At 42.8% G+C, this 23,657-nt stretch overlaps 2 protein-coding genes across 2 annotated transcripts in view; one reads left to right on the top strand and one right to left on the bottom strand.

Moving 5' to 3' along the window:
* Positions 1-23,657, top strand: part of Ly9 (lymphocyte antigen 9) — a 47,956-nt gene that overhangs the window by 24,031 nt on the left and 268 nt on the right. The window contains 9 exon segments of the mRNA XM_042054005.1: positions 12,089-12,173; positions 12,175-12,323; positions 12,803-13,017; positions 13,019-13,136; positions 18,328-18,540; positions 18,543-18,713; positions 21,484-21,669; positions 22,648-22,767; positions 22,770-22,964. Of these exon segments, the coding sequence (XP_041909939.1) occupies positions 12,089-12,173; positions 12,175-12,323; positions 12,803-13,017; positions 13,019-13,136; positions 18,328-18,540; positions 18,543-18,713; positions 21,484-21,669; positions 22,648-22,767; positions 22,770-22,964 (1,452 nt within the window).
* Positions 15,365-15,832, bottom strand: LOC119827995 (40S ribosomal protein S25). The gene has a single exon (XM_038349997.1). It carries the CDS (start codon positions 15,787-15,789, stop codon positions 15,412-15,414), a length of 378 nt encoding a protein of 125 aa, XP_038205925.1. The 5' UTR covers positions 15,790-15,832; the 3' UTR covers positions 15,365-15,411.

The following is a 23,657-nucleotide window of genomic DNA, read 5'->3' on the forward strand; positions in this document are numbered from 1 at the left end:
CCCAAACAGAGACCCAGCTTATCATGGCTGGGAACAGGATTAGCATCCAGTTGGCTAAGGCCGTTTAAAGGTGCTCTGATGAGGAGCAGAAGGAGGGAGAACATGAGCAAGAAAGTCAGGACCGTGAGGGGTGCGTTCACCCACTGAGACGGTGGGACAGAACTAACGGGAGATCACCAAGACCAGTTGGAATGGGACTGATGGAACATGCGATCAAACCGGACTCGCTGAATGTGACTGAAGGTGGAGGCTGACTGAGAAGCCAAGGACAACGGCGATGGGCTTTGATTCTACGGCATGGACAGGCTCTGTGTGAGCCTTGTCAGTTTGGATGCTCACCTTCCTGGACCTGGGGGGAGTTGGGAGGACCTTGGACTTAGCATAGTGTAGGGAACCCTGAGGGCTCTTTGGCCTGGAGAGGGAGGGAGTGGGGGTATGGGTGGAGGGGAGGGGAGGGAAGGGGGAAGAGGGAAGGAGATGGAAATTTTTAATAAAAAAAGAGGAAAAAATAAAAATAATAAAAAATAAAAATTAAAAAATTTAAAAAAAACAAAACCATAAGTTAACAGTAAACAGCAACAACTAAAAGGTGCTCTGTGGGGCGTTTGCTAAAATTCCAACATAAAGTGCACATGAGAGATAAGTCTAAGTTCCAGACACCAGGAAGAGCAGCCAAGTTCAAACTCTTGCTTTTACCAGGTACTAGCTGTTATCTCGAATCAAGTTTCTTAATTTGCTTCCTTGTGGAGCAGGGTGTGACATCTGGGATTTTGTGAGGGCTGCATAAAATAAGACAGTAAAACATTAGTCACTGTCTTTATTAGTACACCCTTACAGTTCAGTAGAATTCATCATTAGTATTCTTCAAGATTCTTCTTTTTAAAACCACACCTCCAGGGGTGTGGCATGCTCACGCCACAGCCATGTGGAGGTTAGAGGACAAAAGCAACTTGCAGAACTCGGTTCTCTCCTTCCATAATGTGGGCTCAAGGGCTTAAGCTCACAGCATCAGCCTTGATGACAAGAGCCTTTATCTGCTGAGCCATCACCTCTCAGCCCTTCTTAAAGATCCTTAATATCTCTGAAATCTGTTAGTGGACATAATTCATTTGCCCATCATCTAAATTGTTCAACATCCTTGTAGAGACGTTTTATTTTGTTTTGTTTTCTGAGACAGGGACTCGTGTAGTGCAGCCTAGCCTCCAACTCAATGTACAACTAAGGATAATTTTGAATTCTTGTTCCTCTGTCTCAGGCACCCATGTACGGGGATTATGTCTGTCTTGCCAAGATGGTTATTTTAGACAAAATATCCCTGTATAGCGCTATCTGACCTGGAATTAACTATGCAGAGGAGGCTGGCCTTGAACTTATAAATTGCCTCCCAAATTCTTGAGTTAAAGGCATGTACCATTGTGCCTAGATGCAGAAACATTTTTAAAGTCACTTCTCAGTGGCATGACCCATCTTTGTAGAAGATTCTACTGGTAGCTGAGACCCTAGTTTGGGTTTTACCCCGCAATTCCAAGAAGCAAAAAGTTTAAAGCTGGCCAACGTCTGCCAAATAGGCATTTAAAGAGAAAAGTCACCATGGCACCAGGAAAGGTCTGTATCCGGACATAAATTTGGATCCAGAAGTGCTGACCATATCATTGTACCCAAGTGTAATGAGTAGGCACCAGCTAAAAGCCAAACCAAGGGACTTGGGAGGTGGCTCACTCAGTAAATTGTTTGCCAAGCAAGAATGAAGATGTGTAATAAGCCAGACGCATTTCCTGTGCCTGTAACTGCAGTACTGCAGGAGGAAGGGAGGAGACAGGGGCCCTTAGGGCTTGTTGGGCAACCAGTCTAGCCAAATATGTGAGCTCGATGATCAGTGAGAGATTCTATCTCAACAAATAAAGCAGGGCTAGGTGTGGTGGCCCACACCTTTACTCAGGAGGCAGAGATAGTTGAATCTCTAAGAGCTCAAGGCTAGACTGATCTATACAGAAAGTTCTGGGCCATCTAAGGTTATATAGCAGGACCTTGTCTCAAAAAAATAAAATAAAGAAAGAAAAGCAATCAAGGGAAACACTCTACATAGACCTCTGACCACTGCATGTGTGTACATATGCATCAGCATATGATGTACACACATGTTTGCATGCACACATGCACACACACACACACACACACACACACACACACACAGTTGAGCTAAGCAGCCTTTTTTGCAGTACCTATGGAGTTTTTGGCTAGTGCTGGGCTGGTGGCATGCCAGATAACCACAGCATCCTGGTTTGCTCACCGTGAATCCACTGGACACACTGGACACATACTGTTCACATCTTCTGCAGAGCTATTCTAGTTCCACTAGGATCAGGCTGTTAGGACTCATTCATAAGAGAACAGTGCCGACATCAGATATACACTCCTCTCTGAGCATTGCCCCCATCTGAAATATACCCTAGGGGATCCCACCTTGCGAAAGCAGCTCTGGGGTCCCTAAAGCCAGTACAGTTGCTCTTCCCCTGCTGCAGCCTTCTCCTAGTCCCGTGATCCTGGACCAGCCATGCCCTCCCTGAGTTTCTGACATTTATTGACCAGTTTGGTTTCAAACATGTACTTCATCCTACCTCATATGAAGAGCTGTGTACGAGTCTTCTCCAAGAGCCATGAGTCCCTCCAGGGTAAGAGAAGGTGGGGGTAATAAATACCTGCAATAAGGTAAGGAGTAAAATGCCTTATTTTATGCAGAAAGCTGGCTAGATTAGCCTCATAGTTAGGTGAAGTGGGGCATGTATCAGGTGAAGCCCATTTCTTGACTCAACTGAAGGAAAAGTGGCACAAGGGGGTCAGACACAGGGCACAATCCCAACACCCGGACTCTTGTTTGAGGGCATTGTGTGTGCCATTTTATCCTCCCAACCAATGCATAAGGCATGGTTTCTATTTCCATTCTACAAATGAACACCATGAGATTCAAGGAATCTAAGAGGTTGCCCATACTCCCCAAGGAGGGAGTAGCAGGGGGAAAACAAACAAGCAAACACACAGGCATTTTGGATCCCAGCCTGATATCCGGTTTACTACACTGCTTCCATAGCAGGGATCCCATCCATGCAAAGTTTCTCCTCGTGGTAGCTAACCTCGGTTGTCAACGCGGCACACTGGGGAAAGGGAGCTTCAGTTGAAGAATTGCCCTATCAAATTGTCCTGTGGACATGTCTGCAGGGCAATTTTTTGATTGCTAATGATTCAGGAGCCTCCAGCCCATTATACATGGTACTATCCCTAGGTTGTGGATTTGGATTGTATAAGAAAAGCAGCTGAGTGTGAGTCTGGGACCGAACTTGCTTTGTGCCCCAAGTTCCCGCCTTGGGCTCCCTAGATAAGGACTGTAACCTGTACAAAGAAAACCCCCTTTCTTCCCCAAGCTGCTTTTGGTCATGGTGTGCATCACCACAACAGAAACCACTCTAGAATTCTCCCCATTTCAAAAACTGCCGGAAAGATTCAGTTCTTTAAAATCTTAATGGCTGTAGTTTGGAACTCCTAAGCCATAAGTACTTCAAAGTGTTTCATCCATGGCTCATCAGTATGTTAAGAAACACTTAATGTTTGTAGTGGGAATAACCATGATGGTCAATGACTAGCAGCTAGGACAACCTGGGTTTCTCCTGAAGGAGAACGAACGTGAAAGCATAAAACTCATAAGACTAAGAGACGATCGCAACCTTCACTGTGGATTTCCCAAGGTCTAGCTTCCCCTAACTGCCACCATCGGAGCCACCTCCTGCCATCTCTTAGGTCCCTGGGGATGAGCAGTGAGAATCCTCAGAGACAGAAACTGTTGAACACCAGACCTGCGATCCTGAAATTGTTTATGAAATGTGGCAGTCTCAGTTCTTAACAGTGAGTGACTCTCGGGGGCTGGAAGAAAAGGAGAAATGAGAAAGAGACACAGGACCTGAGAGATACCACACAAAACCCTTATGAGTCCTTAAACACCTAAATGTGTCAGAAAATTTGCTGAAATGACGAGAAAAGTGAGTCCTAGAATTGGCTGTGGCTTGTCCCTAGGTCGTGGTGCCAGCATTCAGCCCCTTGGGAAATGCCTAGGTGCCCCGTGTGTCACCAGCAGAAGAAAGGTGAAGGTGGTAAGGACAAAGTCTGGGCTTGCATGACTTCATTTCAACACAGCATGCCAGTCCCTGCAACACCGTTGTAAAGGCAACACATTAAACAAAAACGTCCCATTCTTAGGATAAAGCCATATGCGTGGCAGGTAGAAGATCCTAGGAGTTAGAGGAGTATACGTACCCATGAGAAGACCACAGCGGGATAAGGACCATAATAGAGGACGGCACATCTTCACCTCAGACTAGCCTGCCTCATGGCAGCAGCTGGACCATGCATTGTGTTAACATCAGCCCACACACTTTTTCCGGTTTTCTCTAACCACAGTAGCTTTGAGATACAAGATAGAAGGGTGAAAGGTCATGAAAGAATGAACAGAGCAGAAGCCAAGCCAGCCTCCAGAACCCCAGGTAAGCCCCTGACCCACAGACCACTCCCATTCCCTCAGTGCTCACCTAGCCTACCCCCAATTGCCCCTTCTCCTTGTCACCATATTCCAACCCACAACTCCATCAGAAGCCCCGTGCTCCACCAGAGACCACTCTGGCCACCAGAACCTCTGATAGGCCACTAGCCCACACACCATCCCCACTCTCTCAGTGCCTGCCCAGCCTACCTCCAATCGGCCCTCCCCTCGTCACCATACCTGGGCCCCCAATTACAGCTGAGGCACCCTGATGGACCAGAGGCCACACCAGCCAACAGAACTCCAGGTAGACTGCCCCCTGGACACTGCCCACTGCTGCTTCTCTCAGTGCCCGTCAACCTTACCCCCAACCACCTTTCCCCTCCCTGTCATGGTATCCCATCCCCCAGTTCTGGCAGAGGCCCCTTGCTCAACCAGAGGGCACACTAGCCACCAAATCTCTAGGTAGACCATCTGCCTGCAAACTGTTCCACTTAGTGCCCACCCAGTCTTCTCTCAATTACCCCACCACTCCCTGTAACCACATCCCAGCCTCCAATCCCAGCAGAGGACCCCCCCGCCAAGCTCGACCAGAGGCCACACTGACCACCAGAACCTCAGCCCCCAATTTGGGTAGAAATCCCCTGCTAGACCAGAGGCTACTCGGGCCTTCAGAAGTCCAGCCCAGAACTGAAGTGGAGACCAACCACAGGCCTCTCCAGTCAGAAGACCAGAGAGGAAACAGAAATTAAGGAACAAAACACCTATCCAAGAAAAATAAACTCAGAAATCAGCACCTAGACCTAAAATCACCCCAAACCCTAGATGCCTAGACACCAATGTAAGAACTGGAAGGAAGAAGTCAAAGTATCTTGTAGATAATATGATAGTATACATACATAAGCAATCCCCGATATTTTACTAGGGAACTCTTACAGCTGATAAATACTTTTAACAAAATGTTTGGAAACAAGATTAACTCAAAAAAATCAGTAGCCTCCTATACACAAATGACAAAAAGGTTAAGAAAGAAATCAGGGAAACAATGTCCTTCATAATAGCCACAAATAGTATTAAATATCTTAGTGTAACTCTAACCAAGCAAGCAAAAGACTTATATGACAAAAACTTCAAGTCTTTGAAGAAAGAAATTGAAGAAGATAGCAGAAGATTGAAAGATCTCCCATGTTCACGAATTGGTAGGATTATCATAGTAAAGATGGCCATCTTACCAAAGCAATCTACAGATTTAATGCAATCCCCATCAAAATTCCACCACAATTCTTTAAATACCTTGAAAGGACAACATTCAGCTTCAAATAGAAACAAACAAACAAAAACCCAGGATGGTTAAAACAATCCCATATAATAGAAAAACTTCTGGAGGTAACACCATTCCTGATTTGAACCAAATGGGGTCTAGGACACAACTCCTATCCCTAACCCAGAAGCTCTCTCCAGTTGATAACCACTTGCAAATGAAAAATTAGTTTTCTCCAAAGGCAAGGGAGTCTCACTGGGGAAGCAAACCACTTTTAAGGGTAGGCTCCATGCCAGCGATAGATGGTCAATACAAAACAAACTCAATTGTGTCTTTTGAGGGTCTCTGTTTCATAATATTATATAAGGACATTTTTGGCTTACAGATCCTTCACATTGTATCATGGGATTTTTACATTTTTATGGGACTCCTGTGTGTGTCAATATGTCTCTGTGTTTCTTGTGCTTTTCCATTAGCTCTTTTTCTTCTGTTTTGTCCCATTCCAATTTGTTTCTATTTTATTTTATTCTATTATTATTCTTTAGATGCTTTTTTGTTTTCTAATGAGAAACAGAAAGTGTGAAGCTGAATAGGAGGATGGTTGGGAGGAGCTGGAAGGAGTCAGGTAGAGGAACCATAATCATAATATAGTATATGTAGTATATGAAAAAAATCTATTATCAATAAGATAAAAACAACCAAAAGGCCTCCAGATGGGCCTTAAAAGATAGCATGATCACCTGTCATCATACACAAGGATGAAATTATTGAAAATTCAGCCCAGAACTTTTCCCAGCAATTGGGAGAACTACAATGCCAGTTAAGTCTGAGACGTAAAGGGTGCTGCCTTAATAGCAGGTCAGAGCTGGTGGAAATGGGGTCCTGTAACTTGGGATAGGGAGGTATGGGGGGGAAAACCAGATCAAACTAAGGTTATGAAGCCCCTAAATTCTGATGAGTCATTTTCTTAACCAATGATAAGTGACTTCCCACAAACACTGAAATGGTATTGTCACCTGTAAAAGTACATACCGGAGCCCAGTAGAGCTACCTCTCAGCTTATGACAGGACTCCTGCTTCCAACGGTGACAGCGTCACCAACTGCAGTGGCATAGGCACCTCTACAACCATGGATATCCCCCTTACTGCCTCTGTCTGATGGCATTCACACTGTCTGAGGAAACAATAACAGCTCCGCCAGAGACAGCTGCCATACAACACACTGCTGATTCTCCTCAGAACACTTCTCTCCTATGCTTCTTCACCTTTAGGCTGACAACCAGACATCTTAAAGATGTTGGGGTGGAGTAGGGCTCTTCCTGTCTTCTCGGGGGGAAAGAATCCAGTCAAGAGTCACAGACAACTTTGCAGAAGTTTATTTAAAGCATTCCAAAGAGAGGTTGGAGTGAGCTGTCTTCAGGAGGATGGTAACTGTAAATTTGTTTCTGTTTTGTGATTCTTTTAAACTGTATTTTCCCATTTTACATACCAATCCCAGTTCCCACTCCCTCCCCTCCTCCTGCTCCCTCCACCTTCCCCATCCCACTCTCCATCCACTCCTCAGAGAGGGTAAGGTATATCATATGACCTAAATATTGGAAAAGTGGGTGCCTCTGCACTTTCTCTGGAGCAATAACTGTCCTACATGGCTTAGGCTCTATTGTAATAGTCCATATGGCTCCAGTAAAATTTTCTTCATCACTATGGGCAAGCAGGATATTATCTGAAGGGGAAGCCTAGCCAAAAACCTTGTTTTGTAAGGCGTGTCCCCCTTTGGCTAAAGGCATGTCCCCCTTTGGCTAAAGGCGTGTCCCCCTTAGGCTAATATTGACTTATAAAATCTTGCGGGCCTGCGGCCTGCCTGCTCTTTGTTTTCCTGAGCTCCTCGCTGGAACCTTGGATTTGTAAGTTCCCTTTCCTTTCCTTTATTAAAACTGAATTATATATATATATTAAAGCTAGTCTGGTGAATCATAACTGCCGATCAACCACGCACCTTCAATTATCCATATAATGGATAATATAAATGAGTGAAAATTGATCTGTAAACCTTGGTATAGCCTGAGCTACAAACTTCTAACATAAGGTGGCACTGTTTGCCATACCCTGAGGTAAGATGTTCCATTGATATCTCTTTATTGGTTCTTTGAAATTAACTGAGGGGATACTAAAAGAAAATCTTTGTCAACCTTGTGGTGCCAAAAGGATGATATAAAAACAATCTTTTACGTCTAAAATGATTTTATTGGTGCCTTTTTGTATAGCTGTACAAGGAGGCAGCCTGGTTGTAATGCTCCTATCGGCTGCATGGTTGCATTAATCTTCCTTAAGTTCTGAATTAATCTCCACTTTCCTGATTTCTTTTTAATAACAAAAAATGGAGAATTCCATGGTGAATTAGATGGCGTAATGTGACCATTATCCAGTTGTTCTTGCACCAACTGCTAGGCAGCTTGTAATTTTTCTTCTGTTAGAGGACATTGATTTACCCATTCAGGCTCATGACTTTTTTAGACTATTAGGTCTGCATGGAGTGCAGGTTTTTCAGTGACCCTCCTAAAAATACCCTAATCCTGCCCTGGAAGGTATATCGTCTGGTATGATAGGATCAATCCTTCCTTTATTTTCCTTGCCTAGACCTTGATTAGGTAATAATCCTTGTTGAAACATTTGATTAATAACAGCTGTGTTGGGGGAATATAAATATACCCCCATTCTGGACATAATATCTCAGCCCCATAAATTCACAGGTAAATGAGGAATAATATACAGCTAAAAAGTTCCTTCATGGCTCTCTCCATCCTTCCAGTATAGCTCATTACTACTTTGTTCAGGATTTTGAGTCTGACCAATCCCCGGCAGCTATGTAATGGTCTCCATCTTTGGCCATTTAGAAGACCATTGGCTAGCAGTTATAACCAAAATGTCTGTACCAGTACCTAGAAGACCAGAAAACCTTTTTTCCATTTATAAACAAAGTGAGTTCTGTTCTCTGAGGACCTAAGACTTATGGCAAATAGGCGTCAGATGAACCAAATCTGTCTTTCCCTCTTATCTTTTTTTAATTTGGTTTTTGGTTTGCACAGCAGGAAGTAGAATTAATTGTGCAAGCCTCTGACATCCATTTGGTGAGTGAGTCATCACCTTGATTTCTCCTTCGAAATCAGTGTCAATGACTCCAGGGGCAACAATAATTCCTTGCATGGTGGTGCCACTTCTCCCTAATGACAGCACTATAGTGCCCTCTGGTAAGGGCCCACAAGCCCCAGTAGGGAGAGCTTGCATCCCTGTTTTGGGAGTCAGAACCATGTATACAGAAGAGCTGAGGTCAAGCCCTGTGCTTCCTGGAGCTGCCCTGAAAAAGTCCTGAATTGATTTCCTTGTGGGAGAATAGGTTGTTGTATTGTCCCAGAATTTTATCTCAGGGCTTGAGGCTGGCCCCTGCATCTGTTTCCTGAAAGGGGATTGCCTAGCTCATCTTTCTGACCTGCACTCACTAGTCCAATATTTTCCTCTTCTCCATCTTCTGCATAATCCTGGTTCCCTTCTTGTCCTCAGGCTTATTCTCCTATCAAAACATTTTTGTTTGATCTGATGCCCCATAAGACTGCATCCAAAATGACTTCAAGGAGGTCCTGTAGCTTGCTTTCTCCCTGAGCCTACATCTCTCTGCCTGGATAGGATGTCATTAATTGTCTTTCCCTGGAAGGCAGCAGCTATGACCATTCCCTGTGTATACGATTGGCCAATATCTGTGCAAATTCGGATATAATCTGCAATGTTACCTTGCTTTCTAAAATGTCTTAGAGTGCTTTACATACAGCATTAATGTTTTCAAAGGCTAGCTGTCTATTTACTGCCCTGCTTCTGTGTCTCCAATCAACTTATTATGTCTGTGTTAGTCTGGAGACAAGGTCTTGAAATAATTCATCTGGTCCCTGTCTCATTCTAGACAACTCCTCAGCCTGCTCTTTAGAAGATGGAAGTCTATTCCAGGCCTTCTGGACAGCTGCATTAATTTGGACATATGCAGCCATATCAAAGTCTAGTTGCTGATCTGCCCCTGTATAAGGTCCCTCACCTGCAAGCATTTCATATGAAATAGAAACTTGCTGAGCCCTGTTTCTCTCAGCTAAGGCCTGACATTGTTTTGCAAACTTGGTTTTCCACAACAGATAGTCTCCTCCTGACAGGCAAGCTTTGGCTATCTGCTTCCAATCCCCTGGGGGCAGAGCTTCTACAGCTATATTTTCCAATAGCGTGGGGGGGCTTATAGTGAGGATCTGCTGTTGCTGCTCTTTTCAATTTTTTGCTGATAATTGACTCAAATTCCCAGACAACAATGCCCTATTTTCTTTCTGGGTCTTCAGAAACTTGTTTTAACATCATATTTTTACCAAAAGCTTCTTAAAGACACCATGGGCTTTTACAAACATGCACCTCAAAATTTTTCCAGTCTCTACCCATGAGACAATTCTGAAGACACTTTCCATGTTTTTAGGTATTTGTTACAAGGCCTAACTTTTGCTATCAAATTATCTATTTATTTACTAATGTTGCTATAACAAAGTATTGTTCACTGATGGGGCTGGAGAGGGTGTTCAATGGTTAAGAGTCCTAGCTGCTCATCTAGAGGACTCAGGTTCAACTCCTAACACCTACATGGCCATTAACAATTAATTGTCTATAGCTCAGTCCTAAGGGGATCTAATGACCTCTTCTGGCCTCCATGTATACTACATGCATGTAATACACAGAAATACATGCAGGCAAAACACTAATAAATATAAATTTTTTAAGATGTTTTATTGGCTGAGTAGGCTAAACAATAAAAGTGAATTTTCTTGCAGATTTACAGTCTGATCAAGGTATCTGTATGTTTGGTTTCTTCTGAAGTCAGGCTTTGGAATGAAGATGTCAGTCTTCTGTCTATGTCCTCGGATGATTGTCTATGTAGTTGGTGTCCTATTTATCTTCTTCTAATGAGGATGTTTATTGTAGGAGGCCACTTGCTTGTTCCTGGATGCCCAGACCTGAAATAACCACACAGAAACTGTATTAATTAAATCACTGCTTGGTCCACCAGCTCTAGCTTCTTATTAGCTAACTCTTACATCTTAATTTAATCCATTTCTAATAATCTGTGTATCACTACGTGGTGTGGCTTACTGGCAAGGTTCTGGCTTGTCTGTTCCCAGGGGTGGCTACATGGCATCTCTTGACTCCGTGTTCTTTCTCCCAGCATTCAGTTTTGTTTTCCCCACCTAGCTCTGTTCTACCCTATCCAGGACAAGGCAGATTCTTTATTCATTAACCAATAAAAGCAACACATAGACAGAAGAACCTACCACACCAGATGTTAGATAAGATTAGGGCCTACTCTAAGTTGTTCACCCTATCTCTAAACACGAACCTGTATCCAAATGAGTCACATTCTGAGATGTTTGCTTTAAGATTAGAATCCAAGAAGTTTTGAGAAAAAAAATTATTCATTTTATAATACCATCTATCTACCAATCAGGTAATTTGACATCTTTGTTGATTTGTAAAGTATTCTGTATATATTAAGAAAGTTTTGTGCAGATAATAAATTTAGAGTAGATAACTAACATGTAGCAATTTTTATATGTATTACTAATGCTTAATAAGTTCCAGATCATATGAAGAGCATGCTGTCATATATATTGAATATCTAGAATATCTCTAGAAAGATCGGTATAAACTCTTATTGTAAGTATTGTGCACTGGTCATTTGAGCCACTGAGGGTGAATAGGACCATAATATACACTATGAAATTCTCAAATAATAATAAGATATTACTTCAAAAACAAATTCTTAGTAGTAACTGCTTCCAACAATTAGTGGGGAAGAAGAAATCAGTGTTGGGGCCAGTAATGATTATTTTCTAAAATCACATACCTTTCCGCCTTTTTTTACTTGTGTGTGTACCTATCACTGTTCAAAAATAAATTAAACACAAGGCTGAACAGCGGAGATGGAATAAAAGGGAGGCTGAAGAAGGAAGAAAGACTGACAACTGTGGATCAAAGTCCAGATCAAAATGCAGGGATGATTCCAACTCTAGGAAATGAGCTTCCGCCTCCCCAGGCTATTCAGCACTTACTCGGTGCTCCAGGGTCCCAAGATCCAAACTACTAGGAATTTTGAGCTGTGTTGATAATAAGACCTTCAGAAAATGTCTTAGAAGCACAGAGGAGATGGGCTCACCCTAACTTGCGATACCACTTCCCCAGACCATGCTGACCTTCCTCACCCCGGAGCTCCTCTACCATCCCAGAGCCTCGAGTCACAGTAATAGCTGTGACCATGTCTGAGAATGGTTCCTGCACCGTCACCCTGATCTGCACTATGAATGGGCCAAAACGGTGTCCAGTACATCTGAACCCAGAAGGACCCAATCCTTGCCATTTCCCTTAGTGTCTGTAACCCGAACTTATTTCATACCTGCGCAGCCTGGAACCCAGTCAGCCAGAACAGCTCAGAACCTGTCCGTGTCTGGCAGTTTTTTACAGGCAAGTGACTCCACTCACATCTTTCTGGGGACTCTAAAAACAGCCTAAGCACCCATGGGGTCTGAAGGTTAGTTTTTGGTGAGACACATAGGTGGAGTAGAAAAGAAAGAGACTAAGCCCAAAGGCCTTCTGCTCAGGGACCTAACAAACTGGCTGGACACGGAAACCCTGGGACACTGTGGCACCCTAAGGGCACAGCAGGGGAGGAAAAGGGGGTTCGGAGGTAAAGAACCAAACTGAGCTTTCTTTGAGTAGTAGTATCTCCCAGAATTGCCTCAAAAGTACAAGGGCTAAACAGGCCAGAATGAGATGAAAAGAACCAAGTAAAGCAGATTGTCTTGGGAGAGCAAAGGGGTTGTCTCATGGGGCACACTATGGGAAGAGAAGGGATTTCAGTCCCCTTCAGCTTGAATGGGGGTCAAGGCAGTTAGGACAGAAGCTGAAGCTGCAATGTCTCTTGTCTCTGACTTCAAATTCAGGAGCCTCCAGAAGGAAAACAGTGGGGGAGACAGTGATAGGGATCCTGTGAGAGCCAATGACCCTGTCCTTGGCATTTCTGACCAGTCAGGATGCACAGAATGTGGGCTGGGCATTTGAGTCAATTATCAGCAAAAAACCAAAAAGAGCAGCAACAGCAGATCCTCACCATAAGCCCAAGGCTCCTAAAGAAAGGAGGGTGTAGATCTCTAGTCAGGGACCACTCCCTGAATATCTGCCAGCTGCAGATGGAGGATGCAGGCACCTAACATGCCTATGTGTGTTCAGAAGCATTTAGAGACGCCACTGTGAGACACTTCACCCTGCTCATCTACTGTGAGTACCCCATCACCAGCTTCCTTCCCTGAAAGTGTTTTCCTCTCTCATTTGCCCTTCCTGCCAAAATGCCTCAAGGCACTATTTTTTCTTTTCTTTTTTTAAATTAATTTATTATATTATTACTTTAAAATTACTAAATCCAAATTCCCACTCCCTCCTCTCCTCCCACTCCCTTCCCATTCCCTCTACAGACCCTCCCACCCCACCCCTCCAATCCTAAGAGGGGGCCATGCTCCCTGCCCTGTGGAACGTCCAAGGCCCTCCCTACTACATCTAGGTTGAGCAAGGTTTACATCCAAAGGGAATAGGATCCCAAGAAGCCTGTACATGCAATAGAGACAAATCCCAGTGTCACTATCAGTGGCCCCTCAGTCTGCCCCAGCTGTCAACCCCTTTCAAAGGGACTTGGTTGTTCCCAAGCTCGCTCACTCCCAGTCCAGTTGGAATTGGTGAGCTCCCATTAGCTCAAGCAAACTGTCTCGGTGAATGAACCCGTCATGGTCTTGAATTCCTTGCTCATACTCTCACTCCTTCCACTCTTCAACTGGATCTTGGGAGCTCAGTCCAGCGCTCCGATGTGGGTCATTGCCTCTGTTCCCATCTGTTGCTGGATGAAGGTTCTATGGTGATATTTAAGATAATCATCTGTCTGATGATTATCTGTAAGGTCAGTTCAGACACCCTCTCCTCTATTGTTTAGGGTCTTATCTGGGGTCATCCCTGTCGGTTCTTGAGCATTTTTCTAGAGCCAGGTTTCTTGCTAACTCTATAATGGCTCCCTCAATCAAGATATCTCTTTCCTTGCTCTCATATCTGTCCTTCCTCCATCTCGACTATTCCATTCCTTCAAGTTCTCCTCAACACCCCCCCTCTCCCTTTTATTCTGCTCCCTGCCCCCCTGCTCTCAAATTCTTGTCTGATTCCAACTTCCAGGTGGGTCTATATATGTTTTTCTTTGGGTTTACCTTATTACTTAGTTTCTCTAAAATCATGAACTATAGGTTTGGATATGTTGTGCCTTCATTTTCATTGAATTCAAAGAAGGTTTTAATCTCATTCTTTATTTCTTCATTGACCCAGGGGTGGTTCAGTAGTTGACTGTTCAGTTTCCATGAGTTTGTAGGCTTTCTGGGAGTGGTATTGCTGTTGAATTCTAGCTTTACTCCATGGTGATCTGTTAAGACACAGTGGATTATTCCATTTTTCTGTATCTGTGGGTATTTGTATTATTACAGAGTATGTGATCAATTTTCAAGAGGGTTCCATGAGGTTCTGAGAAGAAGGTATATTCTTTTTTGTTTGGGTGGAATGTTCTATAGATATCTGTTAAGTCCATTTGATTCATTACATCTGTTAGTTATCTTATTTCTCTGTTACGTTTCTGTCTGTCTGACCTGTCCATTGGTGAGAAAGGAGTGTTGAAATCTCCTACTATTAGTGTGTGGGGTTTGATGTGCGATTTAAGTTTTAGTAATGTTTCTTTAACATATGTGGGTGCTCTTGTGTTAGGGGCATAGATGTTCAGGATTGAGACTTCATCTTGATGAATGGTTCCTGTTATGAACATAAAATGTCCTTCACCATCTCTTCTGATTGATTTTTAGTTTGAAATCATTTTTGTTAGATATGAGGATAGCCACACCCACTTGTTTCTTAGGTCCATTGATTAGAGAACCTTTTCCTAACCCTTTACTCTGAGGTAGTGTCTGTCTTTGAGGTTGATGTGTGTTTCTTGCTGGATCCTGTTTTTGTATCCATTCTCTTAGCCTGTGTCTTTTTATAGGTGAATTGAGACCATTGATATTAAGCAATAATAATAAACAGTGGTTGTTATCTCTGGTTATCTTTCAGTAGTAGTGTTTGTGTGTTTTCCTTCTTTGGGTTATCCTGGTTGGGGGTTATCAGATGTCTGTGTTATTGTGGGTGTTGTTAGCATCCTTGGGTTGAGGTTTTCCATCTAGTATTTTCTGTAAGATTGGGTTTGTGGATACGTAATGTTTAAATCTGGTTTTGTCCTGGAATATCTTGTTTTTTCCTTCACTGGTGAATGAAAGCTTTGCTGGGTATAGTAATCTGGGCTTGCATCCATGGTCTCTTAGTTTCTGCAGCACATCTATCCAGGAACTTCTGGCTTTCATGCTTTCCATTGAGAAGTCAGGTGTAATTCTAATAGGTTTACCTTTATATGTTACCTGACATTTTTCCTTTGCAGCTCTTTTTTTTTTATTTAATAAAGTTTTATTTTTCCAAATGTACAGCTGATTGAACCTGTTCATGCATCTTCACCAGCAGCTGGGGCATCTCCACCCTTTGTGTTTCTGGTGTAAATTACTTGGGCTCTGTGCTTTGAAACCAGCTTGATAAGCCCTTTACTAAGGAGCTCCTGAAGGGCTGCCCTGGCCAAGGAACCACGAATCTTCAGTCTCTCAGAGACCACGGCTGGAGTAATAAGTTTATAGTTGGGAACTTCCTTACAGAGTTTGTCGTATGTAGCCTTGTCAAACAGGACTAGATTGTTGAGCTTGTCCCGAACTTTGCCTTTGGACCACTTCTTCTTTTTGGCCTTGCCACCAGACTTATTTACTGGGTCTTTGTCTTTTTTGGCCGACTTTCCGGCATCTTTCTTCTTCTTATCATCCTTGGGCGGCATGATGAAGCTCGGAGAGTGGCGACGACCACTGCAGCCTCCCTAAGATGTCTCCTTTGCAGCTCTTAATATTCTTTCTTTGTTCAGTATGTTTTGTGTTTTGATTATTATATGGCAAGGGGATTTTTTAGTCTATTTGATGTTCTGTAAGCTTCTTGTACCTTCATAGGGATATCTTTCTTTAGGTTGGAAAGGTTTTCTTCTATAATTTTTTTGAATATATTTTCTGGGCCTTTGAGCTGGAATTCTTCTCCTTCTTCTACCCCTATTATTCTCAGGTTTGGTCTTTTCATGGTGTCTCAGATTTCCTGAATGTTTCATGTTAAGAATTTGTTGGATTTAGTGTTTTCTTTGACCAATGAGTCTATTTCCTCAATAGGAACAACAAGTTCTAGAAGTGAGATTTGTTTTTCTATCTCTTGTATTCTGTTGGTTATACTTGTCTCTGTAGTTCCCGTTCATTTACCCAGATTTTCCATATCCAAAGTTCCCTCGGTTTGTGTTTTCTTTATTACCTCCATTTCAATCTTAAAGTCTTGAACTATGCCGGGCGGTGGTGGCGCACGCCTTTAATCCCAGCACTCGGGAGGCAGAGGCAGGCGGATCTCTGAGTTCGAGGCCAGCCTGGTCTACAAGAGCTAGCTCCAGGACAGGCTCTAGAAACTACAGGGAAACCCTGTCTCGAAAAACCAAAAAAAAAAAAGTCTTGAACTATTTCCTTCACCTGTTTGATTGCTTTTTCTTGGTGTTCTTGAATTTCTTTGAGGGATTTATTAATTTCTTCAAGCTTTCTATTTGTCTTCTCCATTTTTTAAGGAAGTTTTTCACTTCCTCTTTAAAGGTCTCCATTATTTTCATAAAGTTACATTTAAAGTTGTTTTCTTCTACATCTTCTGGGTTATGATGATCAAGTCTTCCTGTTGTGTGTCCACTGGTTCTGGTGTTACCATGTTGCCTTTTAGGATGTTGGAGGAATTCTTGCATTGGCACCTTCCCATCTCTTCCTCTAATTCCACCAAGTATTGGTCTCCATGAAGCCTGCAGGCAATGGTGGGCTAGGGGCAGGGTAAATTGAAGGCTAGCAAGCCAGCTTCCTGCTGGCGGCTAGGAATCCTGAAGGGACCTCTTTCAAAGCACTATTAACAACTTGTCAGCTCACACTGGTGTACTCATGAAAGGAAATATTACAATCATCAGACCCTACCTGTCAAGGTGTTCCTTGATTTATTCCTAATTTTGTCAATCTGTAGTTTCATGTTACATTATCATTTAGAAGAAGGGTGGGCATAACTAGGGTGGAAACAGAGTAGACTGAAGGGAAACTCTTGATCTCACAAAATACTGTGACTCAAGAGGATGGGTCACTCATGTCTAGGTACATGTGTTAACCATTCATCCACAGTCCTGTTAAAGTGTTCGACAAGCTGGCTAGGTTCATGTTAATTGCACATAGTGACTCAAATACTAAAAGTTATAATATATAAATAAAAATCTAAAAGAAGGTGGGGTGGTGGTAGTGCACACTTTTAATCTCAGCACTTGGGAGGCAGCAGCTAGTGGATCTCTGTGAGTTTAGGGGCAGCCTGGTCTACAGGGCAAGTTCTAGAATGCCAAGAATACATACAATAATAGCAGCCTGAGAATAAACAAAACCAGCCTTCCCATTTATTTTTAAATATTTTGAGAGATAAGATGTAGCTCAGCTAGTAGAGTGCCTATCAACTACACAGGAAGCCCTGGATTGGATCTGTAGCACTACACAAATCAGGTATGATGGCACCTGCCTGTAATCCCAACACTTAAGATGGGGAGACAGGATAATCAGAAGTTCAAAGCCATCCTAGGCTACACAGCAAGTTGAAGATCAGCCTGGAATAATGAGACCTAGTCTCTAAATAAATAAATAAATAAATAAATAAATAAATAAATAAATGTAAAATAGTTTTGTTTATATAGCAAAATAGGGTAATATTTATTTAAATATCCTTTTTTCTTTTTAAAATTTTTGGTAATGTTTAAAACATTGTGCTTATAAAAGCTGAACTTGTTTGTGTAAATGAACTGGTAAAGTTCTCACTGTAAGTAGTGTTTGGACCAAGTGGTTTCTTTCTTGTTTCCTTTTTCACTATTTCACACCTGAGTATCAAGGTTCACAGAGGTGACATGACATTTTGTAGGTGAGGAAAAGACCTCCATCAGGCTCATGACTCCTGGGGACACAATACATTCTTCATGAATGCGTTTTATTTTTTTCAACTCTTATTTAAAATTGCATTTATATTGTGTGTGTGTATGTGTGTGTGTGTGTGTGTGTGTGTGTGTGTGTGTGGGAGAGAGAGAGAGAGAGAGAGAGAGAGAGAGAGAGAGAGAGAGAGAGAGAGAGAGAGATTGTGTGTGTGTAAACAGAGAATAGTGTCCAGGATTTGGTTCTTTCCTTCTTCTATGTGGGTCTTAAGACTCAGACTCAGGACATTAGCCTTCGTGACAGCCAGTTTGTTAACAAGTCCGACTCTACACTGACTCTGCCTTTCTGCCACACAGAGAGACTAAAGAAGCCCTGTGTCATCCAGAGTCCTGTGCACATGAAGGATGGCATCTGCAGGGCTGTTCTGACCTAATACTCAGTGAAAGATGGTGGAAACAATGTGGCATAAACATGGATGCCCCTGCAAAAGGAAACCATTATGTCCCAAGGGGAGTCACGCCTCAATGTGTCCTGGAAAAGTGGTGAAAGCCTGCCGGACTTCACAGGCACTGTGAGAACCCTGCCAGCAATAGCTCCAGCCAATTTTCTTCTGGAGCCATCTGTTCAACTTGCTTTCTCTCTTTTCACTCAGGCATCCAGTGTTTGTGTTCTAATCTACTTGTGCAAGTCAGTGAGGGAGTGTTGGGGAGAGTCCATTACAACACCATCTCAGTGTCATGGGGTCTGTATATATAATCCTAATGTTCTGATATCTGTGCTAGGGAAAACAAAAAGAAACAGACATGTTAGTAACTACTTGTATCCAAGCACTTGGGAGGTTGAGGCAGAAGGATTACAAATTTGATGTCAGCTGGAGCTACAGAGTTGGAATCTGTCTCACAACAAAAAGCAAAAAGGAACTGTGGATTTAATTCATTGGTAGAGGGCTTTACTAGTACAGGTGAGATTCTGGGCGCAATCCACAGCCTTTCAAAAACTGAATATAGAGGCACAAAACCCTAGAGCAAGAGGTAGGAAGATCAAGGACTCTGAGGACATGCTTGGCTACATAGAGTTAATGCCGGCCTAGGCTAACAAGAAATCCTGTCCAAAGAATTTAAAAGGAACACGTGATAAAAGGAGGAAACAAAGCAATTACTTTTTATAATGTACTTTATTTAACCTTGATAGGTCTGAAATATCAACACTTTATGTGAATTTTGTATAAAAATATTAATACTTTAAAAGTCAGCTTGTGCTTTACATTTATGCTGTATCTCAATTCAGATATTACATTTTTATCAAAAATACTTTATTCAGAATCAATAAAATACACAGCTCAAAAATAAATGTGCACATCCAAGTTTTTCCAAACTACCTCCAGTTTTTCAAGGAACTGGACACCATTTACTACTTCATTTTAACCAAAGTAAGCACTTAGTTTCTTTTTTCTTTTTTATTATTTTTATTGAGCTCTACATTTCCCTCTCTCCCCTCCCCTTCAACCCTCTCCCAAGGTCCCCATGCTCCCAATATACTCAGGAGATCTTGTCTTTTTCTATTTCCCATGTAGATTAGATCTATGTATATCTCTCTTAGGGTCCTCATTGTTGTCTGGTTTCTCTGGGATTGTGGTTTGTAGGCTGGCTTTCTTTGATTTATGTTTAAAAACCACCTATGAGTGAGTACATATGATAATTGTCTTTCTGGGTCTGGGTTACCTCACTCAAAATGATGTTTTCTAGCTCCATCCATTTGCCTGCAAAATTCAAGATGTCATTATTTTTTTCTGTTGTGTAGTACTCCATTGTGTAAATGTACCACATTTTCCTTATCCACTCTTTGATCTAAGGGCATTTAGGTTGTTTCCAGTTTCTGGCTGTGACAAAAAATTCTGCTGTGAACATAGTTAAGCACATGTCCTTGTGGCATGATTGTGCATCCTTTGGATATATACCCAAAAGTGGTCTCGAGGAAGGTTGTTTCCTAACTGATGTGGGAGGGTCTTCTGTTTTAATAAAGAAACTGCCTTGGCCAGCCCTTAGGTGGGTGGAGTAGACAGAACAGGAAGAAGGAAGTGAGGTAGATGACTCAGTCAGATGCCACACCTCTCCTAAGTGAGAGAGACTGCCGTGCCTCTCCTCTGAGAGAGAGATTAGATGAAGCCAGCCGCCAGGTAAGACACCACTTTGTGGTGTTACACAGATTATTAGATATGGGTTAAAGCAAGAGATGTGAGTAAGAGGCTGAAACTAATGAGCCAGGCAGTGTTTAAAAGAATACAGTTTCCGTGTAATTATTTCGGGGTAAAGCTAGCCGGGTGACCAGGAGCCGAGTGGCTGGATGCAGCCCGTCTGCTCCTTACTACACCCAACTTTCTGAGAAATCACCACACTGACATCCAAAGGAGCTGTACCAGCTTGCACTCCCACCAGCAATGCAGTGTTCTCTTTTCCCTACAACCTCTCCAGCATAAGTTGTCATTAGTGTTTTTGATCTTGGCCATTCTTACAGGTATAAGATAGAATCTCAGAGTTGTTTTGATTTGCATTTCTCTTATGACTAAGAATGTTGAACATTTCCTTAAGTGTCTTTCATTTTAGATTCCTCTGTTGAGAGTTCTCTGTTTAGGTTTGTACTCCATATTTTTATTGGATTATGTGTTCTTTTGATGGGCTGGAGTGGACCTGAGGCAACAAATTCCACAGGAGTGGGACTGAACCAGCTACCCAAGCACTTAGTTTCTAAGTCATATAGCTACATGTAAAAGGTTGTGGCTCACTGAACTATACAGAATTCAAGGTTTGGAGAGTTAGGGGATATGTATGGAAAGGGAGGCCAACCCTTTGGGCTGTTTGAACGGATCCAAAAGAGGAAGCTTTTCTGCTGTGTTTTACTTTTTGTTTTTGAAACAGAAAAATAGCCTTAGCTGACCTGGAGCTCTCTCTGAAGAAAGGCTGGTATCTATCTGCCTCTGCCAAGCGTTTGGGGTAAAGGTGTATGCCTACATACCTGGCTCTGGTGGTTCTTAATAGATGTCAGCTGTCGCTCTAGAGCTCTGCACATCCTTGCACAATTAATTTTCACAGTAGTCCTGCAAAAAGGAGTGCATTTATGATTTTCCCTGTTCTGTAAAGATACTGGCAGGATAGGGACTTAGCCAGGTCACACAGCAAAAGCAGCATTGACACCTTAAGCCTGGCCCTCTGTTCTTCCCCAGAGGGAAGCAGAAGGCTGAAGTCTACTTAGGATGTGATGGTCCTGAGTCAGGCTGAGTCTGGAATACAGCTCTAGAGCCTGGCTTCATAGGAATCTGAACTTCTTCCTGGAACTTATCACTTCTGTCTCACTTACTAGAGAAAGGTTGCTTTGGGCCTAACAGGTTATATTCATATTTCATATTCATATTCATATTTCACACCAGCTATTTTAAACTCTGGCTCTGGCCAAGCTATAAGCTTCTCTCTAGTGAGTCTGTGTCCACCTAAGCCCTGCTGTCCCTTCTTGCCTAGAAGGCTTGCTCAAAAATTGCCACATCCATGGCTGTCCCGCCTGTGTGACAAAATGCCTCTCAGGTGGTGGCTGTTTCAAAATGAGGGGCTCGTGCTTCCCGGAGCTTGGCCCCCGGCGTCTCCCTGGCAATCTGCTTGAGTTGTGGTGCCTGATCGGCCTCAACTACCTTGTTCACTTTGTTCCTGGTGATGGTTCTTTGCATTGGCTCTGCTATTTTCTTTCTCTGTCCTATTTTTCTCTTGCAAAAAACTTAATCTGTTCAAGGAACCAGGAAACATTCCCAACAGCTCCTTGAATACGGAGGAACTGATGCGTCAATTCCCTCCCTTGATTCAGGCCATTAATGTTATGATTTAGACTCTGGCTTGCTCTCTGGGGGAACTTATGGATCCCCTAGAACAGAAAGAGCTCATGATAGGATAAGATGAGTAAATTATGAAGGAAAACGTGTGGAGTGACATGAGTTACCATCTATGGAGAGGCTAGCCAAATGAGAAACCCCTGGTGCATTTTAGATAGGAAAGAAAGGCAGGCTATTCTTGACAATATGAAACCAGCCATTCAATATTGGAGCAAGCCCTGGGGGTGGAATCCTGAAGAATAGTGTTTGGGTTACCATGAGAACAGATATGATTTAGGGCCATGAGAAAGTTAGCAGTTGGTTAATGGTGTGAGACGAATTTCAAAGAAAAGCTCTGCACACCTGGTCCTAACCACAAGACATGCTGAAAACAATTAACTGCCTGTAATCATTTTTTATATGTAAGCTTTTGTGTCTGCCAACTTCCTTCTGTAATCTCATAAAAGTGATGCTTGAATTTTAGTAAATTTGCAGATTCAAAACTCATTAGAGTTGTGTCTGTCTGTCATTTGCCGAATCCCGGGTTCTCCTAGCCTTCACCCTGTTCTCCCTTGGTCTTCTATCTCCAAGAGAGTCGGTCCATGGCAAAAATGACTATAGAAACTGGGTGGTGGTGGTGCATGCTTTTAATCCCAGCACTCAGGAGGCAGAGGAAGGGGGACCAGAATGGAGCTCCCTAATGGAGACAGGTGAAAACGCCTTCAGCCTTGAGGTCTTATTTAGGGTAGACGTCAGAACAAGTTGGGTCAAGAAAGATGTGGGAGTTGGCATACTTTTATTAACACTGCACAATGTGTTCTAGAAACCCCAGCTGACCACATGAAATATACGGTGATATTCCAATGGTATGAGAAACTAGATATGCCCACTAAGACTACCAGGCCTAAGCCTGCCTCGGACTCCAGCTCTGAAAACAGTGCAACAATGAAGAGGATGAGGAAAAGACCAGAATGCACAACACTGTTGATGGAAGAAACCAGGGATATGACTTGGTCACTCAGGCACATGAATTGACCTCTGATGGGCAAGCAGAGTATGAATTAGTCACTTGGGATGACACAGTGGTTATGTGTGAGGCTGAAGAGGACACAGCATACATACAAGTGTGCCTTAATATGCAGATGAGCACTTCTGATTAACACACCTTCATCATCCTTCTACATCTCAGACTATCTGATGTCATAGACTGGGCCTTAAAACTGGGGATCTATCTATGGATAGGGCAAGAATCATACAGAGCCTCAGTCATATGACCAAACTTGAGATCCTTTAACACGGAAGAACTCATTGTTGGACCATTAACATATAGATTAGAGAAACAGAGACTCTATCCCCAGGCATAAGGCAGCTCCCAATTTTTGAGACCAGAACACAGTGGGATGTTCTCTGGCCTCAAAAACTGTTGGTTTTTTGTTAACTCCTGGGGGCCTGTCACCCAGGTCCCAAATAAACACACGGAGATTTATTCTTACTTATAAATGACTGGCCTTAGATTGGATTGTTTCTAGTAAGTTTTTCTAACTTAAATTATTTCATCTCTCTTTTACTATATTTTGCCTTTCTTTAGTCTATATAACTTTCTTTCCTTCTTACTCCATGTCTGGTTGTGTGGTTGGGTGGCTGGCCCCTAGTGTTCTCCTCTCCTTTCCTTTTCATGATCCTTCCTCTCTCTTATCTGAAGCCTATATTTCTTCTTCTGTTTGTCTTCTCTGCATGTCAGCCCCACCTATCCCTCACTCCTACCTATCTAATGGCCATTCAGCTCTTTATTAGACCAATTAGGTGTTTTAGGCATGCAAAGTAACACAGCTC

Source organism: Arvicola amphibius, chromosome 12 (assembly GCF_903992535.2).
Source record: "Arvicola amphibius chromosome 12, mArvAmp1.2, whole genome shotgun sequence".
NCBI lineage: Eukaryota > Metazoa > Chordata > Mammalia > Rodentia > Cricetidae > Arvicola > Arvicola amphibius.

What these genes read in the sequence shown, in the direction of transcription:
- LOC119827995 (XM_038349997.1), bottom strand. Translation starts at nt 15,789, where the DNA reads ATGCCGCCCAAGGATGATAAGAAGAAGAAAGATGCCGGAAAGTCGGCC.